The sequence below is a fragment of the Salvelinus fontinalis genome, chromosome 8 (genome assembly GCF_029448725.1).
Source record: "Salvelinus fontinalis isolate EN_2023a chromosome 8, ASM2944872v1, whole genome shotgun sequence".
In the NCBI taxonomy this organism is placed as follows: domain Eukaryota; kingdom Metazoa; phylum Chordata; class Actinopteri; order Salmoniformes; family Salmonidae; genus Salvelinus; species Salvelinus fontinalis.
Window position 1 is genome coordinate 20,837,922 of NC_074672.1, and position 21,521 is coordinate 20,859,442.

Below are 21,521 nucleotides of genomic sequence, written 5' to 3' on the forward strand. Positions count from 1 at the left end.
GGAGTGAGTGCCTTGCAATGGGGAATATCAATTAGGCGGAATGATCTGAGCGAGTTATTTATTCATTAAACTTTTACAAGACGGTCATTCTTAAAGCTGTAGGACCATCCATATTTGACAAACTATATCTATCTGTCTGCATTTATAGCATAGAAAAACAAAAAATAATTAAGACAACTGATGCAAAACATAAATTAATATGTTCAATTAACCTTGGTAGGACATCAACAGGTGGAGAATTTATGAATGTCTTTGCCTACATCAGTCACATGTTGCTAATCACGATTCCAATAACTGGAGTTTTCTTTATTGGCTAAGTGTCCAAAAAATTGCTATCATTGGTGCAACTAGGCTTTGGGTGTCAATCAATTTTGGAAGTCTGCATGCTGTTTGGTTTTGCACTGATATGATCAACCTAAAGCCATATGATAGAGTGACATAAACATCTGATCACCACTTCAGCTATAATCCCACATTCGATGCGCCTGTAAAAGTAATGCATAGTTAATGTATTCAGCTCCACATGACAGTTAAAATATAATTTGAGAAAGAGGTATATTGAGGACAATTCATAGCTTTGGGGGAAAATATGTTCCTGATCGTAATGCTTAACATAGGCTATTGTCTCCGGTCTGGTCGTAAAAGCACACAGACGCATCACAGCCATTTCAGGGACCAATGACACAGCACTGCACAATCAGCCCCATGGACAGTGCCAAACTGACAGGATGCGCTCTTCGCCCTGGATGCACACAGCACATACAGTGGACAGACTGTGGGATATACAGTGCCTTAAGAAAGTATTAATACCCCTCGACTTATTCCACATTTTGTTGTGTTACAGCCCGAATTCGAAATTGATTCAAAATCATGTTTTCCCTCAGCCATCTACACACAATACCCATAATTATAAAGTGGAAACATGCTTTTTGGATTATTTTGCAAATTGATTGACAATTAAATACAGAAATATCTCATGTACATAAGTATTCACACTCCTGAGTCAATACTTTGTAGAAGCACCTTTGGCAGTGATTACAGCTTTTTTCCACACCTGGATTGTTCAAAATTTGCCCATTATTCTTTTCAGAATTCTTCAAGCTTTGTCAAATTGGTTGTTGGTCATTGCTAGACAACCATTTTCAGGTCTTGCCGTAGATTTTCAAGTAGATTTAAGTCAAACTGTAATTTGGCCAGTCAGGAACATTCACTGTCTTCCTGGTAAGCAACTCCAGTGTAGATTTGGTATTGTGTTTTAGGTTATTGTCCTGATGAAAGGTGAATTCATCTCCCAGTGTTTGGTGGAAAGCAGACTGACCAGGTTTCCCTCTAGGATTTTGCCTGTACTTAGCGCCATTCTGTTTCTTCTTTTTATCCTGAAAAACTCCCCAGTCCTTAATGATTACAAGCATACTCATAACATGACGCAGCCACCACTATGCCTGAAAATATGGAGAGAGGTAATCAGTAATGTGTTGTATTGGATTTGTCCCAAACATTAGACTTTGTATTCAGGAGATGATTCTTTTTGCTCAGTGAATTAGGTTAGTGTTGTTAAGTTTTCTCCTATCACAGTCATTAAGCTAACTGTTTTAAGTCACCATTGGCTTCATGGTGAAATCCCTGAGTGGTTTCCTTCCTTTCCGACAACTGAGTTAGGAAGGACACCTGTATCTTTGTAGTGACTGGATGTATTGATACACCATCCAAAGTGTAATTAATAACTTCACCATGCTCAAATGGATATTCAATGTCTGTTTTATTTTTATTTGTTACCCCTCTACCAATAGGTGCTCTTCCTTGCGAGGCAATGGAAAACCTCCCTGGTCTTTGTGGTTGAATCTGTGTTTGAAATTCACTGCTCGACTGAGGTACCTTACAGATAATTGTATGTGTGGGATACAGAGATGAGGTAGTCATTCAAAAATAATGTTAACCACTATTACTTTACATAGGTCCACGCAACTTATTCTATGACTTGTTAAGCACATTTTTACTCTGAACTTATTTAGGCTTGCCTAAACAAAATGATTGAATACTTGACTCAAGACATGTCAGCTTCAAATTTTTTATTAATTTGTAAAATTGTCAAAAAACATAATTCCACTGACATTATGGGGTATTGTGTGTAGGCCAGTGACCCAAAATAGGCCAGTAACCCATAATCACCACAATTATCTTCTTCACCGAATTAATAACCACATAATTAATAATTCACTCTGTTGCAGCCACACATGTACTCTCATATTTACTAACTTAAATGTCGTGTTTAGAGATGGATAAATGTGATGATAAGTTACATCTATTTTGTTTTATGAGCTGTTCAAGGAAAACAGGCTAGAACAAACATTTTCAGAATTGAAGAGCACTGCTAACGGAATCCAATTAGGAAGATCATGTGGCTAATAATGGTCATTCACAGTGACCACTGCATGAGATATATCATTACAACCTTCATGGTAAAGGAGCTAAGGGCCTGATATTAAATCTTCCACCAGAAACAAATTATTCAATAACATTGAAATTGCAGTTTGTCTTCCCACTTACACCATGTACACGGCAAGGAACCAAGGAGAAAAATCACAGCACACGGTGTTCAATTCAATCACTTGGAAAATACAATTATTCTACTTCCTCTCAGCTGTGAAATTGCTGTACAACCACTGTTAACATGGTGGTGTCATAATCACTGATAAGAGATGCGTGGGGTACCTTCCTGCCAATACAATATGCAAATGACAATTCTCTCGTTATAAGCGATATTAGAGCGCAGCTTGCAGAGCAGCTGTTACGCTGTTGGAGAACGGCCTCCTTTGCCTCATCCCTGCCGCGACGACGCCACTGCAACGTGAGACATGAATGATTGGCATGGCAAGATTGCTCCCACATGTTCTCGATAAGCATTGCTATGGTGATGATGTCATTGAGCCTCTGCTCGAGCCTGGGCCGGTGGCTCGCACTCATTTGCATGTTAAGTTTGATGCTGTGACAGAGCATCAATAAAAATGCACTCCCTCATGACACCCTTGAAGGCATATGGTCTCTTCTAATGCATCACACATACAAACACAAACACAAAAAAATGCAGGATTCATTGAAACTACTTTACGATTCTAGTTACCAAGGAGATCACCATCAGCGGGGACACAGCCCGAACACTCACCTCCCCACAATTCCCAACCAACGCATCTCCGGGACTCCAGCCCTCTATTCATTTGAATGTGTTGACAGTTGGAGAAATTGCTTGAGCTGTGCTGAGAATTCGAAAAGTATGAAAGCCAAAGGTCCAATATTCTAGAACACTGTTGTGCGTACCCGTACACGTTTTGGACTATGATAACCCGTTTAGACTGAACGTCTGCGAGCAATATGAAGCATTCCATTTCGAAAACAACTGAATATTAAATTATGTCAATATCTGCGGTGAGCAAAGTGGCAACAGGGCCATGAGGCATAAATATAAACAAAAGTAAACAAAGGCATGGCACAGAAAGCTGCACTATTTAATGTTCCAAGTCCTTTTATCTCAATATCAAATGATTTCTGGTAAACAACTAAGTACCTTACTGTGATTGTTTTCAATTCAAATTGTCAAAAATAAGTAAAAATTGCTTCTTAGCTAAATGCAATTTCTCAAAGAAGAATTTTGATAGGACTGGGAGTGGTCTGAGAGGGGTCTAATGGGAGGGATGTGTAATCTGTAAAGAACTGTTATCCCTTACAAAAATATGTTTTTTCCCCAACAAACTTCCTGCCAGTTTGTGGCAAATTTGATGCAAACTAAATAGTATACCACAATGTTCCCAGAAGTTTGCAAATGCTTGCCACTAGTGGTGAAACTGAGGCAAACCTTTTCAACAATAATATTTATTGCCACTAGTGGCAAACAGTTCACCAGAGGTTAGTGGCCTACAGTTCACAATGCAGATAGCCCGGTTAGCCAATGTGCAGAGACACTGGTTGGTCGGGCCAATTGAGGTAGTATGTACATGAATGTATAGGTAAAGTGACTATGCATAAACGATAAACAGAGAGTAGCAGCAGCGTAAAAGACGGGTGGGGGGGGGGGGGGACACAATGCAATAGTCCGGGTAGCGATTTGATTACCTGTTCAGGAGTCTTATGGCTTGGGGGTAAAAACTGTTGTGAAGCCTTTTTGTCCTAGACTTGGCACTCCGGTACCACTTGCCATGCGGTAGTAGAAAGAGCAGTCTATGAATGCGGTGGCTGGGGTCTTTGACAATTTTTAGGGCCTTACTCTGACACCGCCTGGTGTAGAACTCCTGGATGGCAGGCAGCTTAGCGCCAGTGATGTACTGGGCCGTACGCACTACCCTCTGTAGTGCCTTGCGGTCGGAGGCAGAGCAATTGCGGTACCAGGCAGTGATGCAACCAGTCAGGATGCTCTCGATGTTGCAGCTGTAGAACCTTTTGAGGATCTCAGGACCCATGCCAAATCTTTTTAGTTTCCTGAGGGGGAATAGGCTTTGTTGTGCCCTCTTCACAACTGTCTTGGTGTGTTTGGACCATTCTAGTTTGTCGGTGATGTGGACACCAAGGAACTTGAAGCTCTCAATCTGCTCCACTACAACCCAGTCGATGAGAATGGGGGCGTGCTCGGTGCTCCTTTTCCTGTAGTCCACAATCATCTCCTTAGTCTTGGTTACGTTGAGGGATAGGTTGTTATCCTGGCACCACCCGGCCAGGTCTATGACCTCCTCCCTGTATGCTGTCTCATCATTGTCGGTGATCAGGCCTACCACTGTTGTGTCGTCGGCAAACTTAATGGTGTTGGAGTCGTGCTTGCCCATGCAGTCGTGGGTGAACAGGGAGTACAAGAGGGGACTGAGCATGCACCCCTGGGGCGCTCCAGTGTTGAGGATCAGCGTGGCAGATGTGTTGCTACCGACCCTCACCACCTGGGGGCGGCGCGTCAGGAAGTCCAGGATCCAGTTGCAGAGGGAGGTGTTTAGTCCCAGGATCCTTAGCTTAGTGATGAGCTTTGAGGGTACTATAGTGTTGAACGCTGAGCTTTGGTCAATGAATAGCATTCTCACATATGTGTTCCTTTTGTCCAGGTGGGAAACGGCAGTGTGGAGTGCAATAGAGATTGCATAATCTGTGGATCTGTTTGGGCGGTATGCAAATTGGAGTGGGTCTAGGGTTTCTGGGATAATGGTGTTGATGTGAGCCCTTACCAGCCTTTCAAAACACTTCATGGCTACGGACGTGTGCTACGGGTGCTACGACATTTAGGCAGGTTGCCTTCGTGTTCTTGGGGACAGGGACTATGGTGGTCTGCTTGAAACATGTTGGTATTGTAGACTCAATCAGGGACATGTTGAAAATGTCAGTGAAGACGCCTGCCAGTTGGTCACGACATGCCCGGAGCACACGTCCTGGTAATCCATCTGGCCCCGCAGCCTTGTGAATGTTGACCTGTTTAAAGGTCTTACTCACATCGGCTACGAGAGTGTGATCACACAGTCGTCCGGAACAGCTGATGCTCTCATGCATGCCTCAGTGTTGCTTGCCTCGAAGCGAGCATAGAAGTGATTTAGCTCGTCTGGTAGGCTCGTGTCACTGGGAAGCTCGCGGCTGTGCTTCCCTTTGTAGTCTAATAGTTTGCAAGCACTGCCACATAAGATGAGCGTCGGAGCCGGTGTAGTACGATTCAATCTTAGCCCTGTATTGACGCTTTGCCTGTTTGATGGTTCGTCAGAGAGCATAGCGAGATTTCTTATAAGCTTCCGGGTTAGAGTCCCGCACCTTGAAAGCGGCAGCTCTACCCTTTAGCTCAGTGCGAGTGTTGCCTGTAATCCATGGCTTCTGGTTGGGCTATGTAAGTACAGTCACTGTGGGGACAACGTCCTCGATGCACTTATTGATAAAGCCAGTGACTGATGTGGTGTACTCCTCAATGCCATCGGAAGAATCCCAGAACATGTTCCAGTCTGTGATAGCAAAACAGTCCTGTAGTTTAGCATCTGCTTCATCTGACCACTTTTTTAATAGACCGAGTCACTGGTGCTTCCCGCTTTAATTTTTGCTTGTACGCAGGAATCAGGATGATAGAATTGTGGTCGGATTTACCAAATGGAGGGCGAGGGAGAGCTTTGTATGCGTCTCTGTGTGTGGAGTATAGGTGATCTAGAATTTTTCTCTCTCTTGTTGCACATTTAACATGTTGATAGAAAATAGGCAGAACTGATTTAAGGTTCCTTGCATTAAAGTCTCCGGCCACTAGGAGCGCCACCTCTGGGTGAGTGGTTTCCTGTTTGCTTATTTCCTTATACAGCTGACTGAGTGCGGTCTTAGTGCCAGCATCCGTCTGTGGTGGTAAATAAACAGCCACGAAAAGTAAAGCTGAAAACTCTCTAGGCAAATAGTGTGGTCTGCAATTTATCACAAGATACTCTACTTCAGGCGAGCAAAATCTAGACTTCCTTAGATTTCGTGCACCAGCTGTTTACAAATATGCACAGACCACCCCCCTCGTCTTACCGGAGTGTGCTGTTCTATCTTGCCGGTGCAGCGTATATCCCACTAGCTGAATATCCATGTCATCATTCAGCCACGATTCCGTGAAACATAAGATATTACAGATTGTATCTCATCTAATTTATTGTCCAATAATTGCACGTTGGCGAGTAATATTGACGGTAACGGCAGCTTTCCCACTCGCCTTCTGCGGATCCTAACCTGGCACCCCGCTCTGTGTCCTGTGTATCTGTGTCTCTTTCTTTTGCAAATAACTGGGATGTTGGCCTTGTCGGGTGTTCGGAGAATGTTCTGCTTGTTGAAGAAAAAAATCTTTGTCTAATCCGAGGTGAGTGATGGCTGTCCTGATATCCAGAAGCTATTCTTTTGCCGTAAGATACGGTTGCAGACACATTATGTACAAAGTAAGTAACAAATCATGCGAAAATAAACACATAATAGCACAATTGGTTGGGCACCCGTAAAACTGCTGCCATCTAAAAAAAAATCTGTGGCAACGGTTTACCAGAAGTTGACAACACAAGGATTCTCACTAATTCCATTGCTCATGAATAAACCAGAGCCCACATCACAGAATCTGCTTTCCAAGCACATTTCAGGTTCTACTAAGATCTGCGAATAAGGCCTACCCGCCCCATTCCATTGGGATTGCCAAGGAAGTCATATGAACAGACATGGTGCAGTCTGATACCAGCACCTTTATGTCATCCTGGGGATCCCAGGCATCAGACCACATTACCACTATCTGTAGGGTGTCACGCTGTGATTTCACAACCCAACTGCGGCAGTTCTTCTGTGTAGAGGAGGCATACTGTATATTCAGACATCCTCCCATTAAATATGTATACTTTAGAATGGTATTTATATCTCGTCTTACCAGATGATGACAAAAGGCCTGAGTAGTTGTCTATGCTTCTTTTAGGTTGTGCGTCATCATGGCCTACACGGTCTTCCCTCAACCTCTCTTACTGCTAACACAACCCTGCCAACAGCAACAAAGTGGGAAATAATTACACATAATTCACCTGCACAGTAAACAATGTGACAGCAATTTATTTTATTACTTAAGCATTTCTATCTCAAAAGAAGAATGGAAATGAGGTGCAAATGGGGGTTTAAAATCACAAAAACAATCTTAACAGGATGGGATTTTATTACAAAATACACAAATCAAACACAAACATGTGAGTCTGAAAGAGTTGCAGCTTAAGATTTCACATCTTTGTTATTATATTTTGAGTCACTATAGTCCAGCACACAGAGAGCGCAGTCAATACAGCTTCTCTGCACCTGCTGGACACTGGTATCTTCTGTCTGAGTGTGTGGAGACCCTCTGTCCTGGTCAGGTACTCCTCCCAGGGATTGGTTAGGGTTAGAAGTTCTCCAGCAGGTCCATAATCCTCTTCTGCTCACTCTCTTTGAACTCCTCACTCTTCCCGTCCCCAATGTTTTCAGCATACTCTGAAAAAGACAAATCCCTAAGTTTAGTTTGGCTGACTATGAGCTTTTCACGCGGTCTTCATTTGAATCAAACCACTCCATGGGCATGGTTCCTGTAATCCACACAAATCAAAGGAATGGGAATTGAAACCTAGGAGGATGTTCCTGAATGACAATTACATAACCGCTCTTTTCCTCTCTCTCACGCCCACACAAGAATACATGCATGAACACTGAACACACCCAGTTTTCCCATACGCGTGTTAAATAACCCATGGCTTAGTGCCGAGGCCAGAATACAAAAAAGGAGAGATATAGAAAAGGCTGCAGTCTGCAACCTAAAAATCTAGGATATACATTTTTCTAAAACTGAATCTCCAACCCTATGTTCTAGCCTGTAGATCCAGTGTTGCGCTCTAGCAGTGCAGTATGTTTATTCCTATATCCTCTGACTTACACCTTGTCTCTCAAGGGTACATACTTCAGCCTATATTCTCTGCCAACTCACACTAGACTCTTCTTTAACTGAGGCAAACTCGCTGTGGAACGCCAGGTAAGTCACACAGGCGTAGCCTCTGAAAGCAGCAGTCTATTTGTGAGTCTAATGTGGAGGGGAGTGTGCTGTCAGAAGCCCAGCGCAGGTAGCCCCTCTTGCAGGATTACCAGTAAAGCCTGTGGACCCTTGAGAGAGGAGATCAAAAACAAAGTTTCTCTTTTAAATGCCAGAGAATAAAATAGTTTCTGACAATGGCCTGAGGCAAGGGGAAAACCATGCCTTCAATAGACTGCTGGGGTGAATCATAAGGAGTTCACACAGAGGATTCATCTCCTCATGAGATTCAGTAACCATGACCATGAGCAGAAATTCAAGAGACTCACACACTTTCTAACACAGAGCGCTCTGAATCTCATACTCATGATGACTGATAGTAAAACTATACACAGTGGTATTAAGCACTAACAAAAAACAAGACTCCAAATATTTTCTTGAAGCCCTATATTCTACATCATACCCTGCTCATTCAGCCCGAATGTGTGAGAGCCAGCAGGGTTCCACAAATGACCCACACAATCCCAATATCCCCTAGAATTAGCCTCAAGAAGACAGGCCCACTCTCCAAAATCATGGTCTGGCATTCTAAGGCGCTCTTCCTGTCACTGTGTCGACCAGGAATATGGCGTGACAAACGCTGCTACCATTTGCTGGGTCACCGACTAGGGCTTCCTGCTCGATCGCAAATGTTGAACTTAATTTTCGAGCCAGTCTCACTGTCGACAAGTAGGTTAATCATTAAGGATCTCAGCCTGCAAACTTACAGAATGGAGAAACATTTGAAATGAACCACTCCTGACACTTCACCTGTCAACTCTGATGTGTCACCGATGAGGCTATGAGCTGAAGATAACAGGGAGTGCAGACTGCTGCAGTGCTTGTCAAGACACTCCGAAGAACTTCAATGCTTCATTTCTCCCAAGAATAACACCTTCAATCTGTAGGTTGTAGTCTTATGCAAGACTTCAAAACCTCAGACTGTACCGGTTGGGAGGGTATGGCAGTCACACACACGGGATCATTATGCTTCTGGATGGCATCGTCCACCACACGTGACTTCACAGGTTGGGCCCTTTTTTTTATTTTTTTTTATTTTATTTAACCTTTATTTAACCAGGTAGGCAAATTGAGAATACGTTCTCATTTACAATTGCGACCTGGCCAAGATAAAGCAAAGCAGTTCGACACATACAACAACACATAGTTACACATGGAGTAAAAACAAACATATAGTCAATAATACAGTGAAAAAAAAATATATATATAAGTCTATATACAATGTGAGCAAGTGAGGTGAGATAAGGGAGGTGAAGGCAAACAGATATATGTATAAATAAATAAAAATATAAAAAGGCCATGGAGGCGAAGTGAGTACAACACAGCAAGTAAAATAAAAACTAAAAAAAAAACTAAAAAAAAACACTGGAATGGTTGGTTTGCATTGGAAGAAAGTGCAAAGTAGAGACAGAAATAATGGGGTGCAAAGGAGCAAAATAAATTAATAAATAAATACAGTAGGTAAAGAGGGAGTTGTTTGGGCTAAATTGTAGATGGGTTATGTACAGGTGCAGTAATCTATGAGCTGCTCTGACAGCTGGTGCTTAAAGCTAGTGAGGGAGATAGGTGTTTCCAGTTTCAGAGATTTTTGTAGTTCGTTCCAGTCATTGGCAGCAGAGAACTGGAAGGAGAGGCGTCCAAAGGAAGAATTGGTTTTGGGGGTGACTAGAGAGATATACCTGCTGGAGCGCGTGCTACAGGTAGGTGCTGCTATGGTGACCAGCGAGCTGAGATAAGGGGGGACTTTACCTAGCAGGGTCTTGTAGATGACCTGGAACCAGTGGGTTTGGCGACGAGTATGAAGCGAGGGCCAGCCAACGAGAGTGTACAGGTCGCAGTGGTGGGTAGTATATGGGGCTTTGGTGACAAAACGGATGGCACTGTGATAGACTGCATCCAATTTATTGAGTAGGGTTTTGGAGGCTATTTTGTAAATGACATCACCGAAGTCGAGGATTGGTAGGATGGTCAGTTTTACAAGGGTATGTTTGGCAGCATGAGTAAAGGATGCTTTGTTGCGGAATAGGAAGCCAATTCTAGATTTGACTTTGGATTGGAGATGTTTGATGTGGGTCTGGAAGGAGAGTTTACAGTCTAACCAGACACCTAGGTATTTGTAGTTGTCCACATATTCTAAGTCAGAGCCGTCCAAAGTAATGATGTTGGACAGGCGGGCAGGAGCAGGCAGCGATCGGTTGAAGAGCATGCATTTGGTTTTACTTGTATTTAAGAGCAGTTGGAGGCCACGGAAGGAGAGTTGTATGGCATTGAAGCTCGCCTGGAGGGTTGTTAACACAGTGTCAAAAGAAGGGCCAGAAGTATACAGAATAGTGTCGTCTGCGTAGAGGTGGATCAGAGAATCACCAGCAGCAAGAGCGACATCATTGATGTAAACAGAGAAGAGAGTCGGTCCAAGAATTGAACCCTGTGGCACCCCCATAGAGACTGCCAGAGGCCCGGACAACAGACCCTCCGATTTGACACACTGAACTCTATCAGAGAAGTAGTTGGTGAACCAGGCGAGGCAATCATTAGAGAAACCAAGGCTGTCGAGTCTGCCAATGAGGATGTGGTGATTGACAGAGTCAAAAGCCTTGGCCAGGTCAATGAATACGGCTGCACAGTATTGTTTCCTATCGATGGCGGTTACGATATCGTTTATGACCTTGAGCGTGGCTGAGGTGCACCCATGACCAGCTCTGAAACCAGATTGCATAGCGGAGAAGGTGTGGTGTGATTCGAAATGGTCGGTAATCTGTTTGTTGACTTGGCTTTCGAAGACCTTAGAAAGGCAGGGTAGGATAGATATAGGTCTGTAGCAGTTAGGGTCAAGGGTGTCCCCCCCTTTGAAGAGGGGGATAACCGCAGCTGCTTTCCAATCTTTGGGGATCTCAGACGACACGAAAGAGAGGTTGAAGAGGCTAGTAATAGGGGTGGCAACAATTTCAGCAGATAGTTTTAGAAAGAAAGGGTCCAGATTATCTAGCCCGGCTGATTTGTAAGGGTCCAGATTTTGCAGCTCATTAAGAACATCAGCTGACTGTATTTGGGAGAAAGAGAAATGGGGAAGGCTTGGGCGAGTAGCAGAGGGGAGGGCAGTGCTGTTGTCCGGGGTAGGGGTAGCCAGGTGGAAAGCATGGCCAGCCGTAGAAAAATGCTTATTGAAATTATCAATTATAGTGGATTTGTCGGTGGTGACAGTGTTTCCTATCTTCAGAGCGGTTGGAAGCTTGGAGGAGGTGTTCTTATTCTCCATGGACTTTACGGTGTCCCAGAACTTTTTTGAATTTGTGTTGCAGGAAGCAAATTTCTGCTTGAAAAAGCTAGCCTTGGCTGTTCTAACTGCCTGTGTATATTGGTTTCTGGCTTCCCTGAAAAGTTGCATATCACGGGGGCTGTTCGATGCTAATGCAGAACGCCATAGGATGTTTTTCTGTTGGTTAAGGGCAGTCAGGTCAGGAGAGAACCAAGGGCTATATCTGTTCCTGGTTCTAAATTTCTTGAATGGGGCATGCTTATTCAAGATGGTGAGGAAGGCATTTTAAAAAAATGACCAGGCATCCTCTACTGACGGGATGAGATCAATATCCTTCCAGGATACCCCGGCCAGGTCGATTAGGAAGGCCTGCTCGCTGAAGTGTTTCAGGGAGCGTTTGACAGTGATGAGTGGAGGTCGTTTGACCGCTGACCCATTACGGATGCAGGCAATGAGGCAGTGATCGCTGAGATCTTGGTTGAAAACAGCAGAGGTGTATTTGGAGGGCAAGTTTGTTAGGATGATATCTATGAGGGTACCCGTGTTTACGGAATTGGGGTGGTACCTGGTAGGTTCATTGATAATTTGTGTGAGATTGAGGGCATCAAGCTTAGATTGTAGGGTGGCTGGGGTGTTGAGCATGTTCAAATTTAGGTCGCCTAGCAGCACGAGCTCTGAAGATAGATGGGGGGCAATCAGTTCACATATAGTGTCCAGAGCACAGCTGGGGGCAGAGGGTGGTCTATAGCAGGCGGCAACGGTGAGAGACTTGTTTTTAGAGAGGTGGATTTTTAAAAGTAGAAGTTCAAATTGTTTGGGAACAGACCTGGATAGTATAACAGAACTCTGCAGGCAGTCTTTGCAGTAGATTGCAACACCGCCCCCTTTGGCCGTTCTATCTTGTCTGAAAATATTGTAATTGGGGATAAAAATGTCTGAATTTTTGGTGGTCTTTCTAAGCCAGGATTCAGACACGGCTAAAACATCCGGGTTGGTAGAGTGTGCTAAAGCAGTGAACAAAACAAACTTAGGGAGGAGGCTTCTAATGTTAACATGCATGAAGCCAAGGCTATTACGGTTACAGAAGTCATCAAAAGAGAGCGCCTGGGGAATAGGAGTGGAGCCAGGTACTGCAGGGCCTGGATTCACCTCTACATCACCAGAGGAACAGAGGAGAAGTAGGATAAGGGTACGGCTAAAAGCTATGAGAATTGGTCGCCTAGAGCTACTAGAGCAGAGAGTAAAAGGAAGTTTCTGGGGGCGATAAAATAGTTTAAAGGAATAATGTACAGACAAAGGTATGGTAGGATGTGAATACAGTGGAGGTAAACCTAGGTATTGAGTGATGATGAGAGAGATCTTGTCTCTAGAAACATCATTGAAACCAGGTGATGTCATCGCATATGTGGGTGGTGGAACTGAGAGGTTGGATATGGTATAGAGAGCAGGGCTAGAATCTCTACAGTGAAATAAGCCAATAAATACTAACCAGAACAGCAATGGACAAGGCATATTTACGTTAAGGAGAGGCATGCTTAATCGAGTGATCAATAAGGGTCCAGTGAGTAGAGGTTGGTTGGGGTCGTGGCGATCCAGACAGCTGGCCGGGTATATGGCTATCGGTAGCAGCATAGGATGGAGGTCTGTTTGTAGATACCTCGTGCGTTTCCGTCGGTAGGTTCCGTGTAGTGGGGTTTTGTTCAGATAGCAGCCGATAAGACAGCTAACGATTAGCGGGCCTCAGATGAGCGTTCAGGTAACGTCGGGACGGAGGTGCCGGTTGGATAAATCCCTCGGGCAGATAACGTCGGCAGTCAGTCGTGAAGGCCCGGTGGGGTTCCGTATCTGCAGCAGCAACAAAAGAAACGGGTCCGGATGGTGATGGAACTCCTCAGCTGGCTAGCTCCAGCATGATTTGAGTTTGCTCCGGGGTCGACGTAAGCCAATAGTCACACGGTATGCAGCTAGCTAGCTGCGAAATCAAGGTGCAAGTGTCCAGAGCCTGCGGTTGGAATCCGGGGAAACTGAAAAAAAAAAAAAAAAAAAAGTCCCGGAATGCTCCAGTCCGAGTCGCGTTGCACAAAAGTGCCGGTAGATTATCGAGCTAAAGGAATAGCTGATGACCGCAAAACATGGGCAGCTGAAACACCAACGCTAGCCAGCAAACCGGCTAATTTCGGGGCAGCTACAGATTAGCTTCTGGCTAGCTATCGGAGTAGCTTCTGGTTAGCTTTCAGGCTAGCTTCTGAATTAGCCCCTGGCTATCTTCCACGATGGATTTTCAGATTGAGGTAAATAATACTTATTGTAATTGGTGAAGCGGGTTGCAGGAAAGCTTTTGCAGGAAAGCTTTTGTAGTTGAGTTCTTGGATAATAAAATAAATAAAAGATATGTGAAGAAAAGGTGCAAATATATATATATACAGGACACGACACGACAATACGGAAAAAGACGTCTGAACTGCTAAGCCACCTTGGACTGAGCAGCTGTCGATCGGAGCTAGTTTAGAAAGCTACATTACATTATTAATTCCCCAACACAGTTTCATTGATACCTTGGTTCCACAGAACCTCCCACTCTGAGCTGAGGGCCAAGAGGCCCCATCTGGTGGGAGCCCATCAGACAATAAGGTCATTTCACCCGGCCTGGCCAGACCGCTGAGGCTGCTGGAGTGTAGAGGCCTGGACAGACAACCTATATCATCTGGAGCAGACAGAATGTAATATACCTAGTGTATCATTCAACAGAAGTAATAATCTAGTATTACAATTTATTCTCAAGCTCCATATTATCCATAGAACGGGTGTGAGATAATAGGCAGCAATAAAAAAATCTATACATTTGGTCATCTTGGGGCTAGTGCTGCGCATCAACATGAGACTCGCTACCCTGTCCAAGCTGTGACATGATGGATGTCTCCATTTACATCACTACATGTCATCAGGGCTGAGAGCCATACCGTCCACAGCTTCCTGGTCTTCGTTGACAATGACAGAGGTTAATAAATAACTCAAAATACAAATCACATGAATATATAAACTAAAAAGAGATAGTACAAATATATTTATGCCTTTTAGGTAAAGGAAGGAAGGAGTGAGGCTGGTAAATAGGCTAGGTGTTGTATGGATTCGGAGTAGATCCATGTCAGTGCTAGTCTGGCGTGGATCCTCACCTCTCATGATGTGCCGCACCACTTTGACAGAGCCTCCCCTCAGGTTCAGGATCTGATGCACCCTCTGCTGCAGCTGAGAGGAGAAAGGACAAAGGGTCATGACTGAATCACTGATAATGCTGGCATACTGTACACTTTGCCTCTTTGTGACATTGTACAGTTACTATATCACTCAGAAGTTAAGCTAAAAAGATAGTGTCTTGACACACCTTCAAATTAGTGGAATTGGCTATTTCAACCACACCCGTTGCTGACAGGTGTATAAAATCGAGCACAGACATGCAATCTCCATAAAAAAACATTTGCACATCCTATGACGTGGTACCATCGCAACAAGTCAAATTTCTGCCCTGGTCAGCTGTTATTGTGAAGTGGAAATGTCTGCGGTCAACAACGGCTCAGCCACGAAGCGGTAGGCCACACAACTCACAGAACAGGCCACTGAAGCGCGTAGCTCGTAAAAATCGTCTGTCCTTGGTTGCAACACTTACTACAGTTTTCCAAACTGCCTCTGGAAGCAACGTCAGCACAAGAACTGTTCAGCGGGAGCTTCATGAAATGGGTTTCCATGGCAGAGTAGCAGCCCACAAGCCTAAAAATCACCAAACGCAATGCCAAGCGTCGGCTGGAGTGATGTAAAGCTCGTCGTTAATGGAAACAAGTTCTCTGGAGTGATGAATCACACTTCACCATCTGGCAGTACAACGGACAAATCTGGGTTTGACAGATGCCAGGAGAAAGCTACCTGCCCGAATGCATAGCGCCAACTGTAAAGTTTGGTGGAGGAGGAAAACTTTTCTGGGGCTGTTCATGGTTCGGGCTAGGCCCCTTAGTTCAAGTGAAGGGAAATCGTAACGCTACAGCATACAACATTCTAGACGATTCCGTTTCAGCATTACAATGCCCCTGTGCACAAAACGAGGTCCATACAGAAATGGTTTGCTGAGATCGGTGTGGAATAACTTCACTGGCATGCAGAGCCCTGACCTCAATCCTAGACAACACCTTTGGGATGAATTGGAACGCCGACTGCGAGCTAGGCATAATCGCCTAGCATCGGTGCCCGACCTCACTAATGCTCGTGGCTGAATGGAAGTCCCCGCAGCAATGTTCCAACATCTAGTGGAAAGCCTTCCCAGACGATTGGAGGCTGTTAGAGCAGCAACGGTGGGACCAACTCCATATTATTGCCCATGATTTTGGAATGAGATGTTCGACAAGCAGGTGTCCACATACTTTTGGTTGTGTAGTGTACCTACAAGGTACCAAATACACGTAGCCAAATCTTCATATATACTGTGCATACAGTAGGTATTTTTCATATTTAATGTAAATCAGCCCATGGCCCTACCTGGGATATCCCTGAGTTGCTGATCTCCACCATGATATAACAGAGCAACTGGAGGACAAACAGCCCAGCATCCAGCCTCCGTAGGTAGAACTCATCCTCCATCACATCATCCAGAATCTCACCACGTTTAACCATGTCCTGTTACACACACACACACAGATAAAAACAGAATTTAAAAAATAATATTCAAGTGTTATTTGTCAACCTTTCCAAATCCAATCTCTTTATTGATCAAGTCAACACACATATCAATTGATTTAAGAGTTAAGTGGCCAGGGGGTCTGCTCTGCTGCTTCTGCTCGCATGCACACCTGTATAGTTATCCATCTTAACAAAGCTGTCCATATGCCAATAACGTATAGCTGTCAAAACACAACGGCCACATTAATCATCATGAGCCATGCAACCGGACTGAGGAGAAGGGGCTTCTAGCATGTGGTGCCTAACTCCTAACCATGACGACTTGACACCTGAGAAGAACTGCAGCAGAACTCTGATGTGCATGTTAGCTCTCACCCCGCTGTCAGCCCAGGTGGAGAACATGACAGTTGGCATTCTTTACTGGATATAATTGCACCAATAGACATCAGCCTCCCCCTCAGGACTAAATCTATTTTCAAGGGATATTCTGGCATCAGAGAAGGAGGCATATTGCTGGCATGCACACAGCAGCAGTCAGTGTGCTCTAGTAGTCATACACAAGGGCGTCCAACAGGAATATTAATCCGTGCTCTAAATATGAGCAAAAAAACAGGATCCTTTAAAAAGAGGTTTGTGATGAAAACAAACTGCTCTTCAAATGTGGATCCAGAGGGCAGTACCGTGTGCTTGACATTCACATTCAAATACTGACGTCTGTCAGTTGACTTTATTTTGAAAGCATTACAACATTGTTCATTTCTTTAAATAAATCATATCAAGACACATTCAAGCTAGACTAATTTATGACGTTAAAATATCTTTAGTATGCTAATATCAAAGACTAAACTATTTTGGGACTTGTAAGCATTTGCAACTCTAGCCTATTTAGATGTAAAACAATAGACCTACCCATGATTGAAAACAATGTTTAAAAAGACATCTGGGGATATAGCTGGTGCAGCTTTCAGAACAAAACTCCTGCCTGTTCTGAGACGGTCATCTCATTTAGGCTACTGCATCAGACCAAGTGGATAAAAATGTCTGTATATGCTAATGTATAGCGAACCCTAGGGACAAAGGGACTGGCAAACATACCAGCTAGTCTGTCCTCATTACTCTGAAAATAATTGGAGTGGAGAAAAACTTTTTCAAAGGAAGCCTGGACGACTTAATCAAGGAATGAGGCCTGACAACCAACCACCAAGGAGAAAGTAATGAGGACCGATTTTCAGTCTCTTCTCCATTCCACATCCTGGTCCAGTACAGGTGTTAATATGACAACAGCAAAATGGAACAAATGCTGGCTCCATGCTTTTCCTCTGGTGGAATGCAAAGAATTAAAGTTACTTCTTCGTCAGCACTTTCCCTGAGCTTACTGTAGCCCTCTGTACGCCAGAGGGCTTACCGAATCAGTTTACTTGTGTGGTGTAAGAGTGGGTGATAAAACTTGAATGGGGAGAGATGCTGATTTTCACTTTTGATAGTTGCACAGATTAACATTTAGGCTTTTCAGAAATCAAATGGCATTTTCCTCTATTTTGATCCTAACCTAGGTAATAGAATCCCAGAAATACAGGCAACCACCTACACACACACACAAACGTACATGCTTTAAGCCATCACAAGGATCAATAAGACTCCAGTGGTTGGGTGGGAGATGATGCTGCACAATAGGACCTTTCAGGCCTGATCCCTACCTAGCTCCCATCAATCCCACAGCACACAGCCCTCCTACACACAGAGGCTGAGGTAATGGATGTCTGAGCAATAGCTCCATTCTCTTAATAAGGCTGGAGCAGGTAAGGAAGACAGGAAGCAGGGATAGAGAGGAGCAAAAATAACCAACGCATTGAAACCAACCACCAACACTTAAAATTGGAAGAAAGGTAAACTACATGACCAAAAGTATGTGAACACCTGACATCAAACATGTCATGGGCATTAATATGGAGTTGGTCCCCCCTTTGCTGCTATAACAGCCTCCAATCTTCTGGGAAGGCTTTTCACTAGATGTTGTAACATTGCTGCAGGGACTTGCTTCCATTCAGCCACAAGAGAATTAGTGAGTTTGGTCACTGATGTTGGGCGATTAGGCCTGGCTCGCAGTCGGCATTCAAATTCATCCCAAAAGGTGTTCGATGGGGTGAGGTCAGGGCTCTGTGCAAGTTCTTCCACACCGATCACAGCAAACCATTTCTGTATGGACCAAACTTTGTTCACGGGGGCATGGTCATGCTGAAACAGAAAAAGGCCTTCCCCAAACTGTTGCCACAAAGTTGGAAGAACAGAATAATCTAGAATGTAATTTAGGGCTGACCCCAATTAGTCAACTGGTGGATTGTTTGGTCGTTAGGCTGTTATTCGACCGAGATAATTTCAGTCAAGCAGTAACAAATAGATAGCACAGGAGGTCGGTGGCACCTTAACTGAGGAGAACAGGCTCGTTCTAATGACTGGAACCAAATGTTTAACAATGCGAAGGGCTCTGTACAGCTCCGCATTGACATGATTGGTTGACGGTAGGTGGGGGCGGAACATCCTGTAGAAATAACAAACTCACTTCCTTGACAACTGCTCCGCGAAGCATGAAAGCCCTGACTTCTGCTGAGGCTGTATCACCGTAAATGCTGCATAGCCGTGGATTGACCATGTGCCCAGATGCACAATGCATTTCTCTCTCCTGAACGCGCACACTCCCGCCAATTTGTCCACATTCATTGTATGAATTGTTTGTGTTTGATTCTTGGTGTATATCAATTTCCCATTACCTATATCACCAGTAGTACATATACTGATATAAATTATAAGAATTCATCTACAATGTTTGTTACTTTGGTTATGGAAATTTCTGTTAATGCATTCAATATTATTATTCCAGTCTTCCCGTTATCATTGTCGGAATGGACACGTTGTTTGCAGAGTGCACAACCTATACTACATTTGTGAGAAACAAGTATTGGTTTATTTCATTCTATTTATGAGTTTTGTCAATTTAGTCATTATCTTTTATTTGGAGAACTTCTGTCAATGTTGAGTAAGGGAATGTAGGCATATAAATGTGCCCATTTGGGGATCTGATACTATTTCTGGTTGGCTTAATGACCTGTGGAGCTTCTCAAAGCAATGTTGTTTACTTCACCTCAAACAGCAAGCAAACAAAGGTGGTTTTTACATCCATTGACAATTACAATAGTTCCTCAATGTATTTGAGAAATCTTTCCAGTTCTCTCCCTTCGATAACCACTCAACGTGAAAGGGAAAATGTCATGCTTTGATGAAGTGGAAACGTCATAAAATATTACCTGATTACTTCATATCAGTGCTTGACTTGGACTAAAATAGTTGCCGGGACTCATTTTGGGTGCCAGTACCATTTATATTTTAGAGGCAGGAGCTCCACAATATTTTTGAGCTAATATGCTAAGAGGAGTTCAAGCAGTAGAACATTTGAGGTGCTGGGACTCAGCTCCAGTGAGCTCCTGCCCAAGTCAAGCACTGCTTCTTATCCTACAGCCTACAGCTGTGTCTGTCCCGAGCTCACTGGCATGGGAAACTGAGGGCCCAGAATATACAACGTTGCAAGTTCGCTAGCACAAGCATTGGGCTGGACCCACGTAATGTAACAGCCTCCAATCTTCTGGGAAGGCTTTTCACTAGATGTTGTAACATTGCTGCAGGAACTTGCTTCCATTCAGCCACAAGAGAATTAGTGAGTTTGGTCACAATGTTTCAAGTTCATTGCAGACAGGCCATGTGTAGCCAATGTGATTTACAGGACATTTAATTTGTTTAAATCAGGATATTTTCTACCTGCAGACTGCAATATTTTTATTTGTTGGCGTTATGTAGGCTATTTTTACATAGTTAGCAACGGCAAAATAAGTTACTTTTTAGGTTTGTATTATTTTCCACTAGATTTGGGTAGAATTTTGATTAACCACATGACAATGATTCAGACATGAAAACATTATAATTGAAACTTTCACGAAGACGTGCATTTAAAACCATAAACGGCATGCAGATCGGTAGAAATGGTAAGATAAATTGGCATTCCACATGAGAAAGGTCTCCACCGACTCCTTTAGCCAATTACCGGCTACTTCAAGAGAGTAATGGCAGAACCTGTGAAAGCCAGCAGGAGTGGGAGGAGAACAGTTGGGTCAGGTTCATGTTTTTTTCTTCTTGTTATCTATAACTCTGGCGCCCTCGAGGCATTTGTCTAATTTCATCAAACCGTAAGCTTAAAGCATCAGACAAGCTCAATGCATATAGTTGATTTTATTAAAACACACAGGTTTTGTCTATATATGGAAAAATATACGTAATTTTTTGGGGGCCCAATCGATTGGTCAAAAGAATAGATGAATTGATTTTAGTTTTTTTGCCGGAGTCAACCCTAATGTCATCGTATGCTGTAGCGATAAGATTTCCCTTCACTGGAACTCAGGAACCTCGTCCGAACCATGAAAAACAGCCCCAGACCATTATTCCTCCCCCACCAAACTTTACAGTTGGCACTATGCAGTCGGGCAGGTAGCGTTCTCATGGCATCCACCAAACCCAGATTTGCCCATCGGACTGACAGATGGTGAAGCGCGATTCAGCACTCCAGAGAACGCTTTTCCACTGCTCCAAAGTCCGGCGAGCTTTACACCACTCCAGCCAACGCTTGAAATTGTGCATGGTAATCTTAGGCTTGAGTGCAGCTGCTCGGCCATGGAAACGCATTTCATGAAGCTCCCGACGAACAGTTCTTGTGCAGACGTTGCTTCCAGAGGCCGTTTGGAACTCAGTAGTGAGTGTTGCAACCGAGGACAGACGATTTTTACACACTACGCGCTCCAGCACTTGGTGGTACCATTCTGTGACCATGTGTGGCCTACCACTTTGCGGCTGAGCCATTGTTGCTCCTAGACGTTTCCACTTCACAATAACAGCACTAACAGTTGACCGGGGCAGCTATAGCAGGGCAGAAACTTGACGAACTGACTTGTTGGAAAGGTGGCATCCTATGACGGTGCCAGGTTGAAAGTCACTGAGCTCTTGAGT

The 21,521-nt window shown here is 43.9% G+C and overlaps 1 protein-coding gene across 3 annotated transcripts in view; it reads right to left on the minus strand.

Annotated features, from left to right (window-relative positions):
* Positions 1-7,387: 7,387 nt before the first annotated feature.
* Positions 7,388-21,521, minus strand: part of LOC129860848 (beta-catenin-like protein 1) — a 44,822-nt gene continuing 30,688 nt past the window's right edge. Inside the window, exons 14-17 of one of the 3 annotated variants that reach the window (XR_008760469.1) lie at positions 16,332-16,469; positions 14,981-15,053; positions 7,792-7,962; positions 7,388-7,483 (exon numbers count right to left, since the gene is read on the minus strand). Coding sequence is in view for 2 of the 3 variants with exons in the window: in XM_055931694.1 (XP_055787669.1) it covers positions 7,874-7,962; positions 14,981-15,053; positions 16,332-16,469 (300 nt within the window). In the remaining variant the exon portion in view is untranslated. Of the gene's footprint in view, positions 7,484-7,529; positions 7,963-14,980; positions 15,054-16,331; positions 16,470-21,521 lie in introns of those variants that run through there. The other 2 variants (XM_055931694.1, XM_055931695.1) reach the window with 2 other exon arrangements.